The following is a 14,396-nucleotide window of genomic DNA, read 5'->3' on the forward strand; positions in this document are numbered from 1 at the left end:
ACTGAACCAATTTTAGAATGAGTTGTAACTATGAATCATACGCACACATACACATGGGGAAATAGGGCCCAGGTTGAAAAATACCAAAGTTATCCTTTAAGACAGAATATACACATTTTTCTGGAGCTATAGTAAACCTTGATGTGAAAGTGAGCAGGAGTCAGAATAAACAAATTAACAGCAGTCGGAGGGGAACACTGTACATAAAGCTAGCTTGCATTTACACCAGCATTTTGCAGTGTGTTTGCTGTGACAGAGGGGTGTAACCATCGAGCCAATGTAATCAAACACACACTAACACACAAGATTAACTACATATTCCTGTCTTCAAGTAATATACAGATTTAATCACATCAGTTATTTAACCATTTGGGCTTCAGCATATACCGGTATTTGTTATGGCACAAATATCTCCATCATTTCCAAAGTACTCACATTACGTGTCATAGTTATGAAGTATTTATGTCTGTACGTGACAGTGTTAGTTAAGCCTTCATGAGTCAGAGTGACAGGTTAGAGCAGGATCACCCAAATCATTATACACTTACGCTGATGTCAGAAAACTGAAGCACTTGAGGAGAAAAGCACAGAAAGTCAAGCACTTATGGTCCTCGTTAGAGCATGTTCCCATATTCAGCTATATGTTGACATGGTGTAAAGTCTTAAGGATGTCTGATCTAGTGTCCCTGCTTCATGCTTTCTGTTCCTATCAGGGTTGGAAATTAGCATCAGCTTCCAGCCAAATGCTGGTTAAGTATGTAAGTGGCTGCTAAATTTGCTTTTCTCACCAACCAAAAACAACGGTAAACTATGGAGTGGCTGGTAGATTTTGGAATCCACCAGCCACAGTGGCAGGTAGCCAAATAGTTGATTTCCAGTGCTGGTCCCTGTACGTAACAGCCCTCTCTGAAAAAGTCCATGGCGTATTTGGGGAGTGTCCCTGTGCGTCTAAGCAGTGGCCTGTGCTGCCTGCTGCTCCTGCTTCCTCTGGTTGTACGTGTTGTACACATCCAGGAACATGTCCTTGCACGATATCTTTGCTTTCAGTTTGGAGCAGATGAGGAAGGAGCCGGCCATCTTGCGGTGGAGGGAGTATGACTCTTCGGGCGGCGGAGTGAGGCGGTGGCGCAGCATGATAGGGATGAAGCTCTGGATGCGCTGGGTGGTGCTCTGGGTGCCGAAGTCAAAGGGCTCCTCGGACGCAAAGGCTTCACCGAGGATCATCACCGCCTCCACGTGGGCGTCCTGGAAGGCCTGGTGGAGAACACGGAGAGGCGTTAAAACAGCTATCTGTGTGCAAAATAATCAACTGGACAATATTTCATCATAGAAGCTCATAACTGGTAGAACAGTTAACTGAGTTTACACAAACAAACTTAAGCACTTTTTTGAGAGTGTACTCCGATCAGCCACAAAAATTAAACAAACAGACTGACAGGTGGAGGAGCCCAGTAGCTCACCAGGGAGAGAGAACGCCCTTTGTACTAAGTCTATATCCTTCCTGCAGCCTTTTGCTGCATGTCATCCCTTCTCTCTTTCCCTCTCACTCTGAAGCTGCGTTATCCAATAAAAGCAAAAAAAAAACAGAAAAATAATAATACCGTTGCAGACTAAGTTCACCCCCTCATGACAATGTGCAACGCCACACTGCAAAAAAACTGTTCAGGAATGGCCCGAGGAACGTGACAAAGAGCTCAAGGCGTAAACCTGACCTCCAGACTCCCCTGATCCCAAACTGATCGAGCGTGTACAGGATGTGCTTGTACGCCACCTCACAACCTACAGGACTCAAAGGAGCTGCCACCAAGGCCCTGGTGCCAGACACCACAGGGCATCTGCAGAAGACATCTGTGTCCATGCCTAAACAGGTCAGAGCCAAGTCTGATCCGAGGAGGCCTGACCCTGGATCAGGGGTACCTCTGGCGTCCCAGGTATGCTCAATCACATTGGGATCAGGGGAATTTGGAGGCCAGGTCGACGCCTTGAGCACTTTGTCACGTTCCTCGGGACATTTGTAAGCAGTTTTTGTGGTGTAGCATGGTGCATTGTTCTGCTGGGGAGGCCACTGCAGTTCCCAGACAAAATCAATAATATTCACTTCACCTGTCAGTGGTTTTAATGTTTTGGCCGATCTGTGTTAACTCATGGACAGCCTGAGGAAATGTTTACTCGAGATGTTAGAACCTAAAGTGCGCATTATATGTTATGTAGCTATGCCGTATATACAACTCCAAGGTACATGTACACAATTCCACATCCTCAGCTAAGAATAAATAATGTTTTTTGTGCATAACGAATAGTTTTTCTCAATTTTCTGCCTGTTTTCCTCTACGCATAGCCACATTTTATAGAATACTAGGATAAAAATGTCATATAAAAAGGAAACTTTCCAGAAAGACCACACTAGATTACACTTGAGACATTCAGTGCACATACTGAAAACCTTCAGAGCACTCACTCAAAGTAAATACAAGACTGACACAACCTCTTTAACAAAGATACCAATAAAGTGTAGAGAAAAAGGAGGATGATGCACTATAACTACAGTGAGTATGACTCAAGCAGAGAGAGTGAGACTGGGGTTGGAAGAGACACAAATAAATGGACAAGACAGAAGAGACCGGGGAGGATAAACCACATCAAAAATAAATGAGCACAGCAGCAGAGACCAAAATATCTTACCTTGGTCTCGAAGCCTGTCAGGAATTTGAGGTCCTTCGATTTGGAAAGAACTGTGGCTCGATCACCCACGGAGGCTGCGTGCACCACCTGAGCACGCAACACACACAGATAAAATGATGATATGGATGTGGTAATCGGGTTTATTTAAAGAGCTCCATTTTGAGGCACTGGTAGATTGAAGTAGCTGCCAGTATTAAAGCGTGCAAATGCATGTGATTGTGTGTGACTGTTTTTTACTTAAATTTAGCCAAAGACTCTGGTGCTTAATTATTCACAGAAATCTTGATGCATAAATCATGTTGTGTGGGCCACTGGTGGGTGTCTTGTAATTTTAGATTCATCATACCTGTATGTAGTCATCTGTGAAGGATTCTGGGTAGCCTCTGCACGCTCCAAAGTCCAACAGAACAACCTACAGACAAAATGCGAGTGTTATGCATCTGCTGCACGTGATGATTTTTTGTTATGATTAAATATTTGATCAACACAGCATCCCTTTCTGTGTTAGACAAACATTTACAACTTCAACATCAGACTCTCGTTACCTTGTTGGTGTCTGAGTTGTAGAAGAAGTTGGCCCAGTTTGGATCCGTCTGCATGAACCTGAACTCAAACAGCTCCCTGAGACACAGCTGGAGGATCTTGAAACAGATCTGGAGATGAGAGGAGAGGGTTGTGTTAAATGCCGTGCTGTCATTATAATCAGCGTGATATTTTGATGCTGTAGCTCTGGTACAGTGCACTGCCACACACACACAATGTCTAAACATCCTGCATTACTGTAGGTCACGCTCCAAGTGCATAAATCTCAACCATTAAATGAGAATTTTCACAGTGTCTAATTTTCACTGCTGCTGTCCTTTACAAACAGTTTGAGGTCCTGCTGTATAATTTGCCAGCAAGTAACTTGTTTATAAGAGAATTAATGAGCAATTCATCAGATCAGTTCTGCACTTGTCACAGTATGGCACGTATGTTACAAATAAAAGTGATCTTCACTGGCTTCAATCACCAGCAAGGGGTGGAATACACATATATAATACATTAAATTTAAACAAAAGCACAGGGTGGTGCAACACAGTTATCTAGTCTGCTCCTTTTAGTTGTCAGAGGGTATCAGCTCTAATTGGCTCCCACAATTAAGGGCCCAGGCTGTGATGGTCTAGATCTGTCAGCCACTTAGTGTCGATGCAGCATTCTCACTGTGGTCCTTATATAAACTCCCGTGACCTTTATTTTCACTGTTCTTTGCTTCCAGCACTTTTATTACTTGTAATATATTATTTGTAGATTTTAACACAAACAGTACAAAAACAAAAGAAGACAAAAAGAAGCTCTTATAGGTAGCATGACCAGTAAGAAGTTCAGCACCAACTACACAATGGATTTCTGTACATATGCATATAGTGTGAGTACAAAGAGGCTGTTTGTCCAACCCATTATGAACAAGTATCTACACATATATGCAAACACTTCTCGATAAATAGGACATGATGGGATGCCATGTTTTATCAAAGATTACAGAGCTGAGGTGCATCTAAGGGCGCGTTCACACCAGGATAGTCCGGGGGACTCGGTTCGATTGGGCAGGAATGCTGAAAAATGTCACACCTTCATTTGGTGCGGTTCACTTTCACACTGCACTTTTTAAAAGAGGACAAAACTGCCTGGACAATGTCACACAGTTACAACAGCTGCACATTTGGGGGTGGTATCGCCCGAAACGACCACTGACCAGGAAGAAAAAAAGCATGAGGAAGAAGAAAGCCCGGCTCATTGATTGGCCAGGACCGAAAACGGAAATCCATCCCCTTCAGTCAGCTTGGTCGCCACAAAAACAATGGAACAACACCAAACTTATGCAGTCTCTCACTACCCCATGTCTGCCCACCAGATATTTTCCAACTTTTTCTTTTTTTAACCTCTGCTTCTCCCGCTTCGAGCTGTATGCTTTGTATTTTTTTTCTATCCAAAATACACTGCACTCTACGTTACTTCCTCTCTTAGGTTCACCTCCTTTCTTTGGTTCGCTGGATAGTCCGTTTGCATTTCCCACTGTAAGCAAACAGCACCAGGGTTCACTTGCAAGTGAACTGAGACCCCCGTTTTCAAGCGGACCAGGGTTCACTCGTTTGGTCTGCACCAGAGTTCGAATGAGCGTTCACACCACTCCAAACGAACTGAAATATCCATGGAAGCGGACCAGGGTTCGTTTAAAGCGGACCAAATAGCGCCAGTGTGAATGCACCCTAACTCTCTCCATGTGTAGCAAGTTGGTGCCAACCAGGTCTTAAAAGAAGGCACATCCTCAGTAAGAGAGAATTAAAATAGAAGAGATAAAATATTCATTTTTGCCACAACCATGCCATATTGTATTGTCTTTTGTTTCAAGAGTGATAGAGCTAATAGATGTCTGGTTCCACCCAGGATGGCAGAGCGTGGGTCTGGTGTAATATCGCAGTTGTATACTTCTGAAAAGCCCTTAAAAATATCTGACCAGAACCAATTTAGCTTGGAGCAAGACCAAAAGAGGTGGCCCAAGATGTCCTCTGCTGATGTAGTGTGATATAGCTTTGATGAAAAGAACATTAAATTGAGCATCACCACCTGATACAATAACAATATTGATCATGTTGCTTTAAGAACCTTCTGCTAGTCATTTGTAAAAATATTCTGCAATACCTCTCAAGCCCAAAGAATTAATTCCCACTCTCTCCTTGTCTCCAGTGCACCATGGGATTCATGTGCCTGTTTAGTCAACCCGTACCTGGTTCCTGGTCTCCTGGTCCAAGTCTACGCAGCGGTCCAGTGGGACTCCTTGTACCAGCTCCATGGCCAGCACCCTGCGGCCTGACAGCTCATCGACCACCTCAGGGATTTGGAAATATTCGTTTCCCTCCAGCATGGACCTGATATGAAGGCCAGATATGAATGGTCCGAAAAAAACAAGCCAATCATGACGAGCAGTTTGTGCATTGCAGAATATGTAGAATACGTGTGAAATCAGTTAGAAAACGCACATATACAGATACTTAACACTAATCCAGCCTGTCTTCAGTATCTTTATATCACAGCAATATTAAGAGAGAGGGTACAACAACTCTTAAAACTTTTTAAATTAATAAAAATAAGTCAATAAATAAATCTATAGTACAAATTCTCAAAGTACAAAGCTCTGAATTTCTATCAGAACCCAACATATTAAAGGAATACTCTGATCTTTTTAATAAAATCTAGAATAAATTCAAAGGAAAGCTGCAGTTTACGCACAATATATATGGAGTTTTACAGCAGGAGTTAACATTTAGTGAACATCTAATTATAGAATAGCTATCTTGAATCTTTATCGCCAACTTGATGTGGTTTTGTTCCTGTGCAGTTAAATGGTTTGTATCGGCTCACTGGTGGGCTTCAGTGTGGGAGGGTTAATGGTTCAATACACCACAAACCTACCTGAACTGCTTGGCACACTCTGCTTCCCTCTTGTAGTCACACTCCCATGCCAGCTCCCTCTGAAGAACCTCTAAGCTGCTGTCAGCAAACAGACCTGCGGAAAAACAAATAGTGACTCTGTCATCTTTAAACACAACAGTGTGGTCTCTGCAAATGAGCAAAGTGTGGAAACAATTTTCGTGGGTGTACGTGGGACTGTGATGGTGAACGTCACTGGATACAAATAACCTCTGTAATCATCTGTCAAGATAACTCATTTAATATTTTTGACTGAAGCATGTAGGTTTGGGCATCTATTTCACTCAATTGGTTACACACATTTCGCAAATAACAGGTTAATTTACAGTAATGTAACGCTCACACCTCCGTCAGTAAAAGTCTTCTCTGGTGAACAGGTAAACTATTTTTCATTGCTTTCTCACTGCAGGTCTCAACTTGGGTTGTCGCAAAATACTGGTGTTGACGATAACCATGATACTATTTCTTTCTTTTTTTTTTTTAAGATTGTTTTTTTAGGGCTTTGTGCCTTTAGTGACAGGACAGTTTGAGGTGTGAATGGGAGGGGACGACATGCAGCAAAGAGCCATGAGCTGGAACTGAACCCGTGACCACTGCAGCAAGGACACTGCCTTTGTGAAAGGAGTGCCTGCTCTACCCACTGAGCTACTGGCAGCCCCATAACTGCGATATTTAAAAATGCAATGTTGATATCATGTTTATAACACACATATGATAATATTGTGTAAATAATCCAGCAGCATTTAAATCTTTGTGTCTTTCTGTTCTCGCTATGTCTGAAAGATGAATTTAACTGATATTATTATCATTATTATTTTGTTAAATTTTCTATAGATATTAAGGGCAACACGGTGGGCCAGTGGTTAGCATTGTCACCTCTGCGCAAGAGGGTTCCTGGTTCAAACCCAGGGTAGTGGTTCAATCCTGGGGTGGGGGAGCCCTTCTGTGCAAAGTTCGCATGTTCTCCCCATGTTAACTCCAGGTACTTCGGCTTCCTCCCACAGTCCAAAGACATGCAGGTTAATTGGTGACTCTAAATTGTCCGTAGGTGTGAATGTGAGTGTAAATGATTGTCTCTATGTGTCAGCCCTGTGATAGTCTGGAGACCCATCCAGGGCGTACCCTGCCTCTCAACCAAAATAAACTGGGATAGGCTCCAGCCCCCCTTCGACCCCTAACAGGATAAGCGGTTATGGAAACTGAATGACTGATTGAATATAGATATTGCAATAATATCATCATCATGAACTCTTTCATGTAGTGAAAATCTGATATTGTGCCGGCCCTATAAGCCCCTAAGGTCAATAGTTTGAAGATCACTGTATTTTAAACCCTGTCATTTTCAATTTCAATTTTATTTATAAAGCCCAATATCACAATTTGCCTCAGTGGGCTTTACAGCACACAACATCCCTCTGTCCTTTGGACCCTCACAGGGGACTTCTTACAGTATGTACATGACATCTAGTGTGTAAAAATAACTACAATGTGTAAATATTTATTTTTGTATGAGAGTCTTTCCCATTTTGTACACAGCAAAACAAATGTAAACGTGTGTTGACAAGTCGTTGTTTACAATACCCTCTACAGTTCTATTCGGGCATTACAAAAACACACCACTAATATTTTAAGTGCTCAGTACAGAACCCAAAGTGTAGTATGGCTGTAAAACAGAGTCAATAATGTGACTGAAAGATGTAACTCCAGTTTAGTTTTGTATTATTGAATAAATGAGAAAACACACATTTTCAATCGAGCACAAATTGTAGGTTTTGATAAAAAAAAATGTTCGGTTTTGATGTGTGTGTGTGTGACAAGTTTTAAGAAAGTGGTGTCATTTTGCAAACAAAGTGCTGTTTGTGTCTTTTCTTCTTCTGTTAAGAGCTGCGTGTGTGAGCTGTTTTGAAGAAGTAAACTGTGACTGTAAACATGTGCCACAGAACACAAGAGAAACTGTAATGATGCAGAAATCCTCTCGGTTACTCAGCAACAACTGTGTCACCTAGTTTTAACCTGCAACTACAGCACCACCCTATGGTCTACTGTCATAGTGAAAACGCTGGAATGAAAGAGAACAGGAGCTAACCGATGGGAGAACAATCTACGGTCACCTCCCAGTATAATGATGGGGGGCAGTCAAAGAACTTTAAATCTCAAGCAGTTTTAACATGCAAAAAAGCTGAATTTGAATTTCTTATCCTCAATATGGCTTCATCACCAAACACTGAAACAATCACCGATGTTGCTGTTACCTTCTGGCAGGGTCATGCTCATTTTCAGGACGGATAGCAGGTTGTTTATGTCACTGTGGATGCTCTCTGCCACTCCAGGGTACTGGGAGGAATATGGAAATAACAAACAACATCAGTGCAGACAGAGGTTGATAGAAGTAGTGAGGGATACAGACATAGAGTGTGTATGAATACCTGGATCTTCATAGCGATCTCTCTTCCATCTTTTAACACCGCATGATGCACCTGTCCGATGGAAGCTGCAGCAAACGGTTTGTCTTCAAAGGATGATAGCTTATCTCGCCAGTCAGGCCCCAGGTCCTCCTCGAGAACTTTCTGTACAATCAGACCCACACAGAAAAAGTTCTTACTCTAAGGCAAGCTTTAAAAAATGTACAAACATCAAGCTGCATCTGTGAACTGCCAGGCTGAATAAAACACACTTAGTCAAACCATCTTCTGTGCAATCTCATCTTGTCAGAAACATACACTACAGCTCTGACACCATTAACTGCTAGTAAACAAGATGACTATGTTTTCGGGAAAGCTCATGCTTACAGTCATCTGCCAGGTAGGCATGAAGTCTGCACTCTGCCGGACTCTCTCAAAGATCCTCTGCAGCTGGGGGCTGATGAAGTTGTTGTCTGGAGAAAAATAAAAATATGACAAACTGTCAGAAACAAAGAAAAACATTTTCACTGCCTGAAATCCTCTGACACTGTGAGGACATCTGAACATCACTTTGAGGTGATGCCGTTGCTACAGCGTCCACCTTGAAGGCTGAACATCTGTCCGATCTTGAGTGCGGCCCCGCGGACCTTGCACAACGTGTTGACTATTCTCTCAGCGTTGGCGTCTGACAGGAGCGGAGAGTTTATGATGGCACCTTCTGCAAAACAGCACACACAGGATTATTAGCAGGGATACAAAGCATAAGCTGCACCACGTACAGCTGCATGATCAAGAGTAATTTGCCTTTGTTAGTATCTTCAAACTGCCGCACATAAATAATTAAGCTCTAACTAGCCAATTGTAAAAAGCAGCGTGTAAAAACTGGGGCAGTACATCATTAAACACTGCTCATTTAACACATATTAAAGCCTGTCTTTCTTGTTAACAGCTTTGATTTAATGCCTGTCCAGTGCCTGGCAGGTGCTGACACATGAGAAGCTTCTCCAGGGCTGACCAGATGTCCATCTGTCTGCTGGATCTGACGAGTGTGCACTGGAACCAGGAGCTCTTTTACAGGATGGGAGGAGCACAGGAGAGAAGAATATCATTACCTCCTTTCTGTTTGCCTCCCATAGACTGTTTTGCCACTTCCGCAAGGGTACCAATCCCAAGTCCTACAGCGAGTCCTGCAGCAGGAAGATGGAGATAGAAGTGATTTTAGATTCAGGGCCACTTAACAGATGCTTGAGGGAAGCACTGATTTGACACAGCTGCTGCTGCTAGTTGAATACGAGAGAATATTTCATGTCTGATGTTGTTTGCAAAACATTTTGACTTGAAAAATTCTGTCACTTAAGAAATATTGCAAGTAAAAAATCAACTTGTTGCTGCTGTGAAAATGCAAACACATTTCCTTTTCTTGTAAACTGAGTGAAAAAATAATAATAAATACTAATTAAATATATTAGGAGTGGGAATTAGGCACCTCATGATTTGATTCAGAGCTCTACTATGCAATTACAAAATGATTATCAGTGCGTCTTGATGCATCAAAACTTTTATTTCTACACAGGATTTTCTCACTGTGCCACTACTTGCTACTTTTAAAACAGTGTTTTTGTAAAGATCCATAATTAAATTGAACAAATGAGTTAACATGTATATGCATTGTGGCTCTTTTCAGGGTCCGTTTTCCCTTTAAGTTCACAGAAGCTAAAATGCTTCCACGTGCTAGCTTTTAAGCCAGGTAGAGGCAGTCAGATTGTATCCTCATCAAGTCCCAAGAAGTAGTCTCACTAAAGAATGTACACGACGCACATTTTTACATCAGTTACGTTTCAACATCCAACTGGTTCAGCCGTAAGGAACATGCATTCCAGTCTTATAACATTGTTGTCATAATGTCAACAGCTGGGTTTTTAATGCAGGGTTAAATGTCAGTGATCTTCAGATCACTTTTCTGCATCGAGACATAATCTTTCTAAAGAGAATCGCAGTGCATCCAAGAATCAATTTTCCCCACCGCTAATACTGACATTTAACCCTGCATTAATGTGGTGTCTGAATAACTGGCAAGATTTGTTCCAGACTGGGAAAATTCCTGTGAATGGCCACTGCAAATATTTTGGTACATGAGTTGCAGATTTGGCATCATATATGCAGAAACACTGCGGATGAAAATAAATGTTCAGTTATAATTAAAAACGTTTTATTAAATTACATGTTGCATCATGATATTTTGCTCACATGTAATTTGTAATATGGTTTCAGGTTGTAACTGTTAGTTGCTGTCTGCGTAGAGTGACCTAGAATATTTAGAAAAGTTATTACAAGCGTTAGTCAGGGAAAGCAATAAAGTAGTTTTAAGGGATGTACTGGTGCGGCAACAAGTCTGGGACAAAATCACTTTGCAATGTAAAGCTGCAAACTATTATTTGAAGCATTCACATACACAGATTGTCATTTTGTGGGTGAAGTATTTTTCCAGATTGCCCATTCATCAACTCCTCCCAGATTTAGCCAGTTAGTGCATTTAGCTAGAGCAACAATGTCAAAGCAATTGTGACATATTATGAAACAAAACTGAACTTTTAAATAGACAATAATCAAATAACATTTCATAATAATGAGTTGAGCTTCAATCGTTTCAAATTATTTCACCAACTGTTTAATTTATTCCTTAAAACTGTACACACTGGGACTCCACACTCTCAAACACCGCCTCCTTTCATTACAACTTAAAGCTCATGAACACACTGAAGTTTGAGGAATGACTTCCCAACTTGTGAAATAGGACCATCCGAGGAGCTCAAGTTCTCCTAAGGAATGTGTTTCGGCAAGACCTTCGAACCAGTTTAAGGGTATACAGTATATTCAGGCTCCATACTATCATATTTAGTTATGAAGCACAGATAACAACAGAGCAACAGCCCCACTTTTGCAACACTGGTGTTCAGACATTTGTTACATTTAACAGCACGTGTTAAGTTGTGAGCTATGAGTCATGTCATTCACCTCACCTTAAGGTTTTTTTTATTGTGCTGGTAAAACATCGTAATGACTGATATCATGTGAGAGGTATAAAAAAACGTTTTTATAGCAACACTGTATAAGTGTAATTACTGCTCTCTGTGCTCTTTATTCCCAGCAGACTGTGAGCTTGCGTGATTCCTAAGACATTCAAACATTCTCTCCTGAACAACAATGTATGAACAATGTATCTTGTCAAATTTGACATGCGCAACAATGGAAAAATGAATAAAACAGTATATTATTCTCACCTCCAAAATTAACCAGCCGGCTGATTCTTGTGGCGGGCACCTTCCTCTCTTTGGCACGGTCACTCAGCTGAAGAGGTCATACCAAAAAATAACAAACAAAGACAAGTATGAGAAATCTTATCTAAAGCTGTTTCTGATTGGCATTGATTATCTCTTGATCTTTGCCAAAAGAGAAACAAAGTGGGAAACTCTTCAGACAGTAACCTTGAATTACATCACAAAGTCAAACACACTGTTTATGTCACGCGTTACATAACATGTCTCTACTCAAAATATGGTCCTACCATCTGTCTGTGGTTGATCTCCTGCCTGTACCACTATGAATATACAACTAATGCATATGTATTTAACATGTGAATATGAGAGACAAAACACATTACCACCACTGGAAGTACTTTTCCATTTCAAGCTTCACTGCCTGTACCCAAGTCACCATCTTCCTTATCTCAACAATGACCCACCAGGTCAAGATAAAATGTATGAATGTAAAATCATACATGACCATCTGCTCATTACAGGATCGGTCTCACTAGATACTGTCATGCTCATGAAAACAACAAATGAAGCTCAGACACTGAAAGATGATGAATAAATACTCTTTCAGGTAGACTTTGCATGCATCTGCAGTGACTCATGTTGTTTTGTTTCAATCAAAATTAGTCTGTAGATGAGTCTTAACCCACCTTCTGTCTGACGGGTTTGACCAAGGCCTGCTTGGCCTCCCTGGCTTTCTTGATGTCCTCTGGTGTGAGTCTGGCCACCACTGTGTCATGGACGGCCCTGGTCTGGTGGTAGTAGTAGGGGTAGAGGCCGGGGGTCGTGTGGAGGAAGCGAGAGCTCTGTCCCGGCCAGCCCGCCCCTGCAGGACCTACCCCTGGGGAGGGAGGAACTCCTGTGGTATAGAAGGAGAGGGCAATGTTTAATTGATACATGATGTGAACATAAAATAACCTATATGTGACTGTTTTGAAGACTTGTCATATCGGCCTATGTGTCCAAAAACTGAGTACTGAAAGTGGAAATATTAAGTTGCTTATTGTTTTTATGATGTTAAGGCATCTGCACTAGTATCCTGGTCACTTTACAAGATAGCTACCATGTTTTTTATATTGTATTTTGTACTGTGCAGTCTGTACATACTGCTTCTGTTATGTTAGGCACATCGATTTACTGTAGTCTGCATTGCACCTTGAATTTTATTTTTATCTATTGCATCTGGTGCAACCATGTTTTCATTTCTTGTAAATCATTAATGCCATGGCACACTATCCTCTCACAAATCGAATAAACTAAACTAAACCAAACTTCACAACCCTGAAAAAAGGACTTAAGGCATTAAAATATTTTCATGAAAAGAAAAAAAAACTCTTTTAGATCCATATACTTCGCTGGTATTGACAATACCTGTTGGCATCTCTGCTTCAGCTCCAGCTTCTGTCTGGCTTTGCTCCACAGCATCAGGGAACTCTGACCCCATGGCCCATTTAGCTGCTTCATCAGGGTCCATATTCTCCCATTCCTCCACCTCCGGGAACACATCCTCCTTTATCGTCTGTTGCTACAGACACAGCAGAATTGGAAAATTTAACCAAATAACCACCTGTATATATAACTTGGGCTACATTTATGTTCTTATTATATAAATTAATTGATCACTTATTGTTTTTAATAAATCAATTAATCATTTTTAATATCAAATGCCCATTTCAAGTTTCCCAGAGCCCAAAGTGATGCATTCAGGGTCTCATCCTTACCGCACTGCTGCCGCCCATGATGGTGCCCACCAGTCCCTCCACCACACCCTGAGCAGCCTGGACCCCAGCTCCCACGGAGGAGTTACAGGCCATTAATCGGAGCTGCTCTCCCTGGGTGGTGACCAGGGCAGACCCCACTTTGCCTGCCCCCCGCAGCACCTTCAGGAGTTCTGATAACATCACTTCAGATAGAAAGGTGGAGAGGAGGGAGTCAGGTTACGTGGGGAACGATGGTGGAAGTGACAGTTTTTTTTAAAAAGTACACAAAGTACCAGACACACCCACCACACTTTTTGACACAGATAAGCATATGTTTGTGACATTAATACATCCATGCAGTTCTGGGACAAACTTTGATCACAGTCTTCACCCTGCTAGATGCTTTAACCTTGGATATGTTGTGCTACACATGTCAAGACATGCTCATGTGGCTTGGACACGTGTCGCCTATAGTAACGGTGCACCAGTGACCTGCTGTCTTGTGCACAGTATTTTACAACACATTTACATGATTAAAACCAGTAACTACACACTCTCAGCTACGTCAACTCGCTCATTAGCTAGCTAACGTTACTGTATCAAGTGTCAACCATGTTGTATAACGTTAGCTGCTGAATGAAGCTTGTAGTCGTAAGCTAGCTAAACCGAAACAGTTATACACAAATGGTTTATTCTTCCACGTGAAGAAAAAACGTTAATAAACAAAACATATTGCTGTAAACAAATGACGTTACTCACTTTTCCCGAAGCTGCTGTAGTCTCCCTCCTGTGACTGTCCTCTTTCACTGCCAGGTTGTCTGTTTTGC

General features: G+C 41.7%; 1 protein-coding gene across 1 annotated transcript; it reads right to left on the bottom strand.

The window, feature by feature from the left end:
* Window positions 1-326: 326 nt before the first annotated feature.
* coq8b (coenzyme Q8B) lies at window positions 327-14,396 on the bottom strand. Its single transcript, XM_033630875.2, has 16 exons — window positions 14,329-14,396; window positions 13,591-13,772; window positions 13,241-13,394; window positions 12,520-12,728; window positions 11,837-11,903; window positions 9,668-9,742; window positions 9,157-9,273; window positions 8,943-9,028; window positions 8,580-8,720; window positions 8,406-8,487; window positions 6,136-6,229; window positions 5,450-5,591; window positions 3,228-3,335; window positions 3,029-3,094; window positions 2,683-2,769; window positions 327-1,254 (listed from the first exon to the last, which is right to left on the bottom strand). Coding segments are annotated over exons 1-16 (1,917 nt in total). The 5' UTR covers window positions 14,330-14,396; the 3' UTR covers window positions 327-948.

The sequence above is a fragment of the Epinephelus lanceolatus genome, chromosome 4 (genome assembly GCF_041903045.1).
Source record: "Epinephelus lanceolatus isolate andai-2023 chromosome 4, ASM4190304v1, whole genome shotgun sequence".
In the NCBI taxonomy this organism is placed as follows: domain Eukaryota; kingdom Metazoa; phylum Chordata; class Actinopteri; order Perciformes; family Serranidae; genus Epinephelus; species Epinephelus lanceolatus.

Coding starts and splice junctions, on each gene's coding strand:
- coq8b (XM_033630875.2), bottom strand. Junction 8,721..8,942: donor TGCCTACCTGGCAGATGACT/GTAAGCATGAGC, acceptor CTGATTGTACAG/AAAGTTCTCGAGGAGGACCT. Junction 3,336..5,449: donor ACCAGGAGACCAGGAACCAG/GTACGGGTTGAC, acceptor TCTCATCTCCAG/ATCTGTTTCAAGATCCTCCA.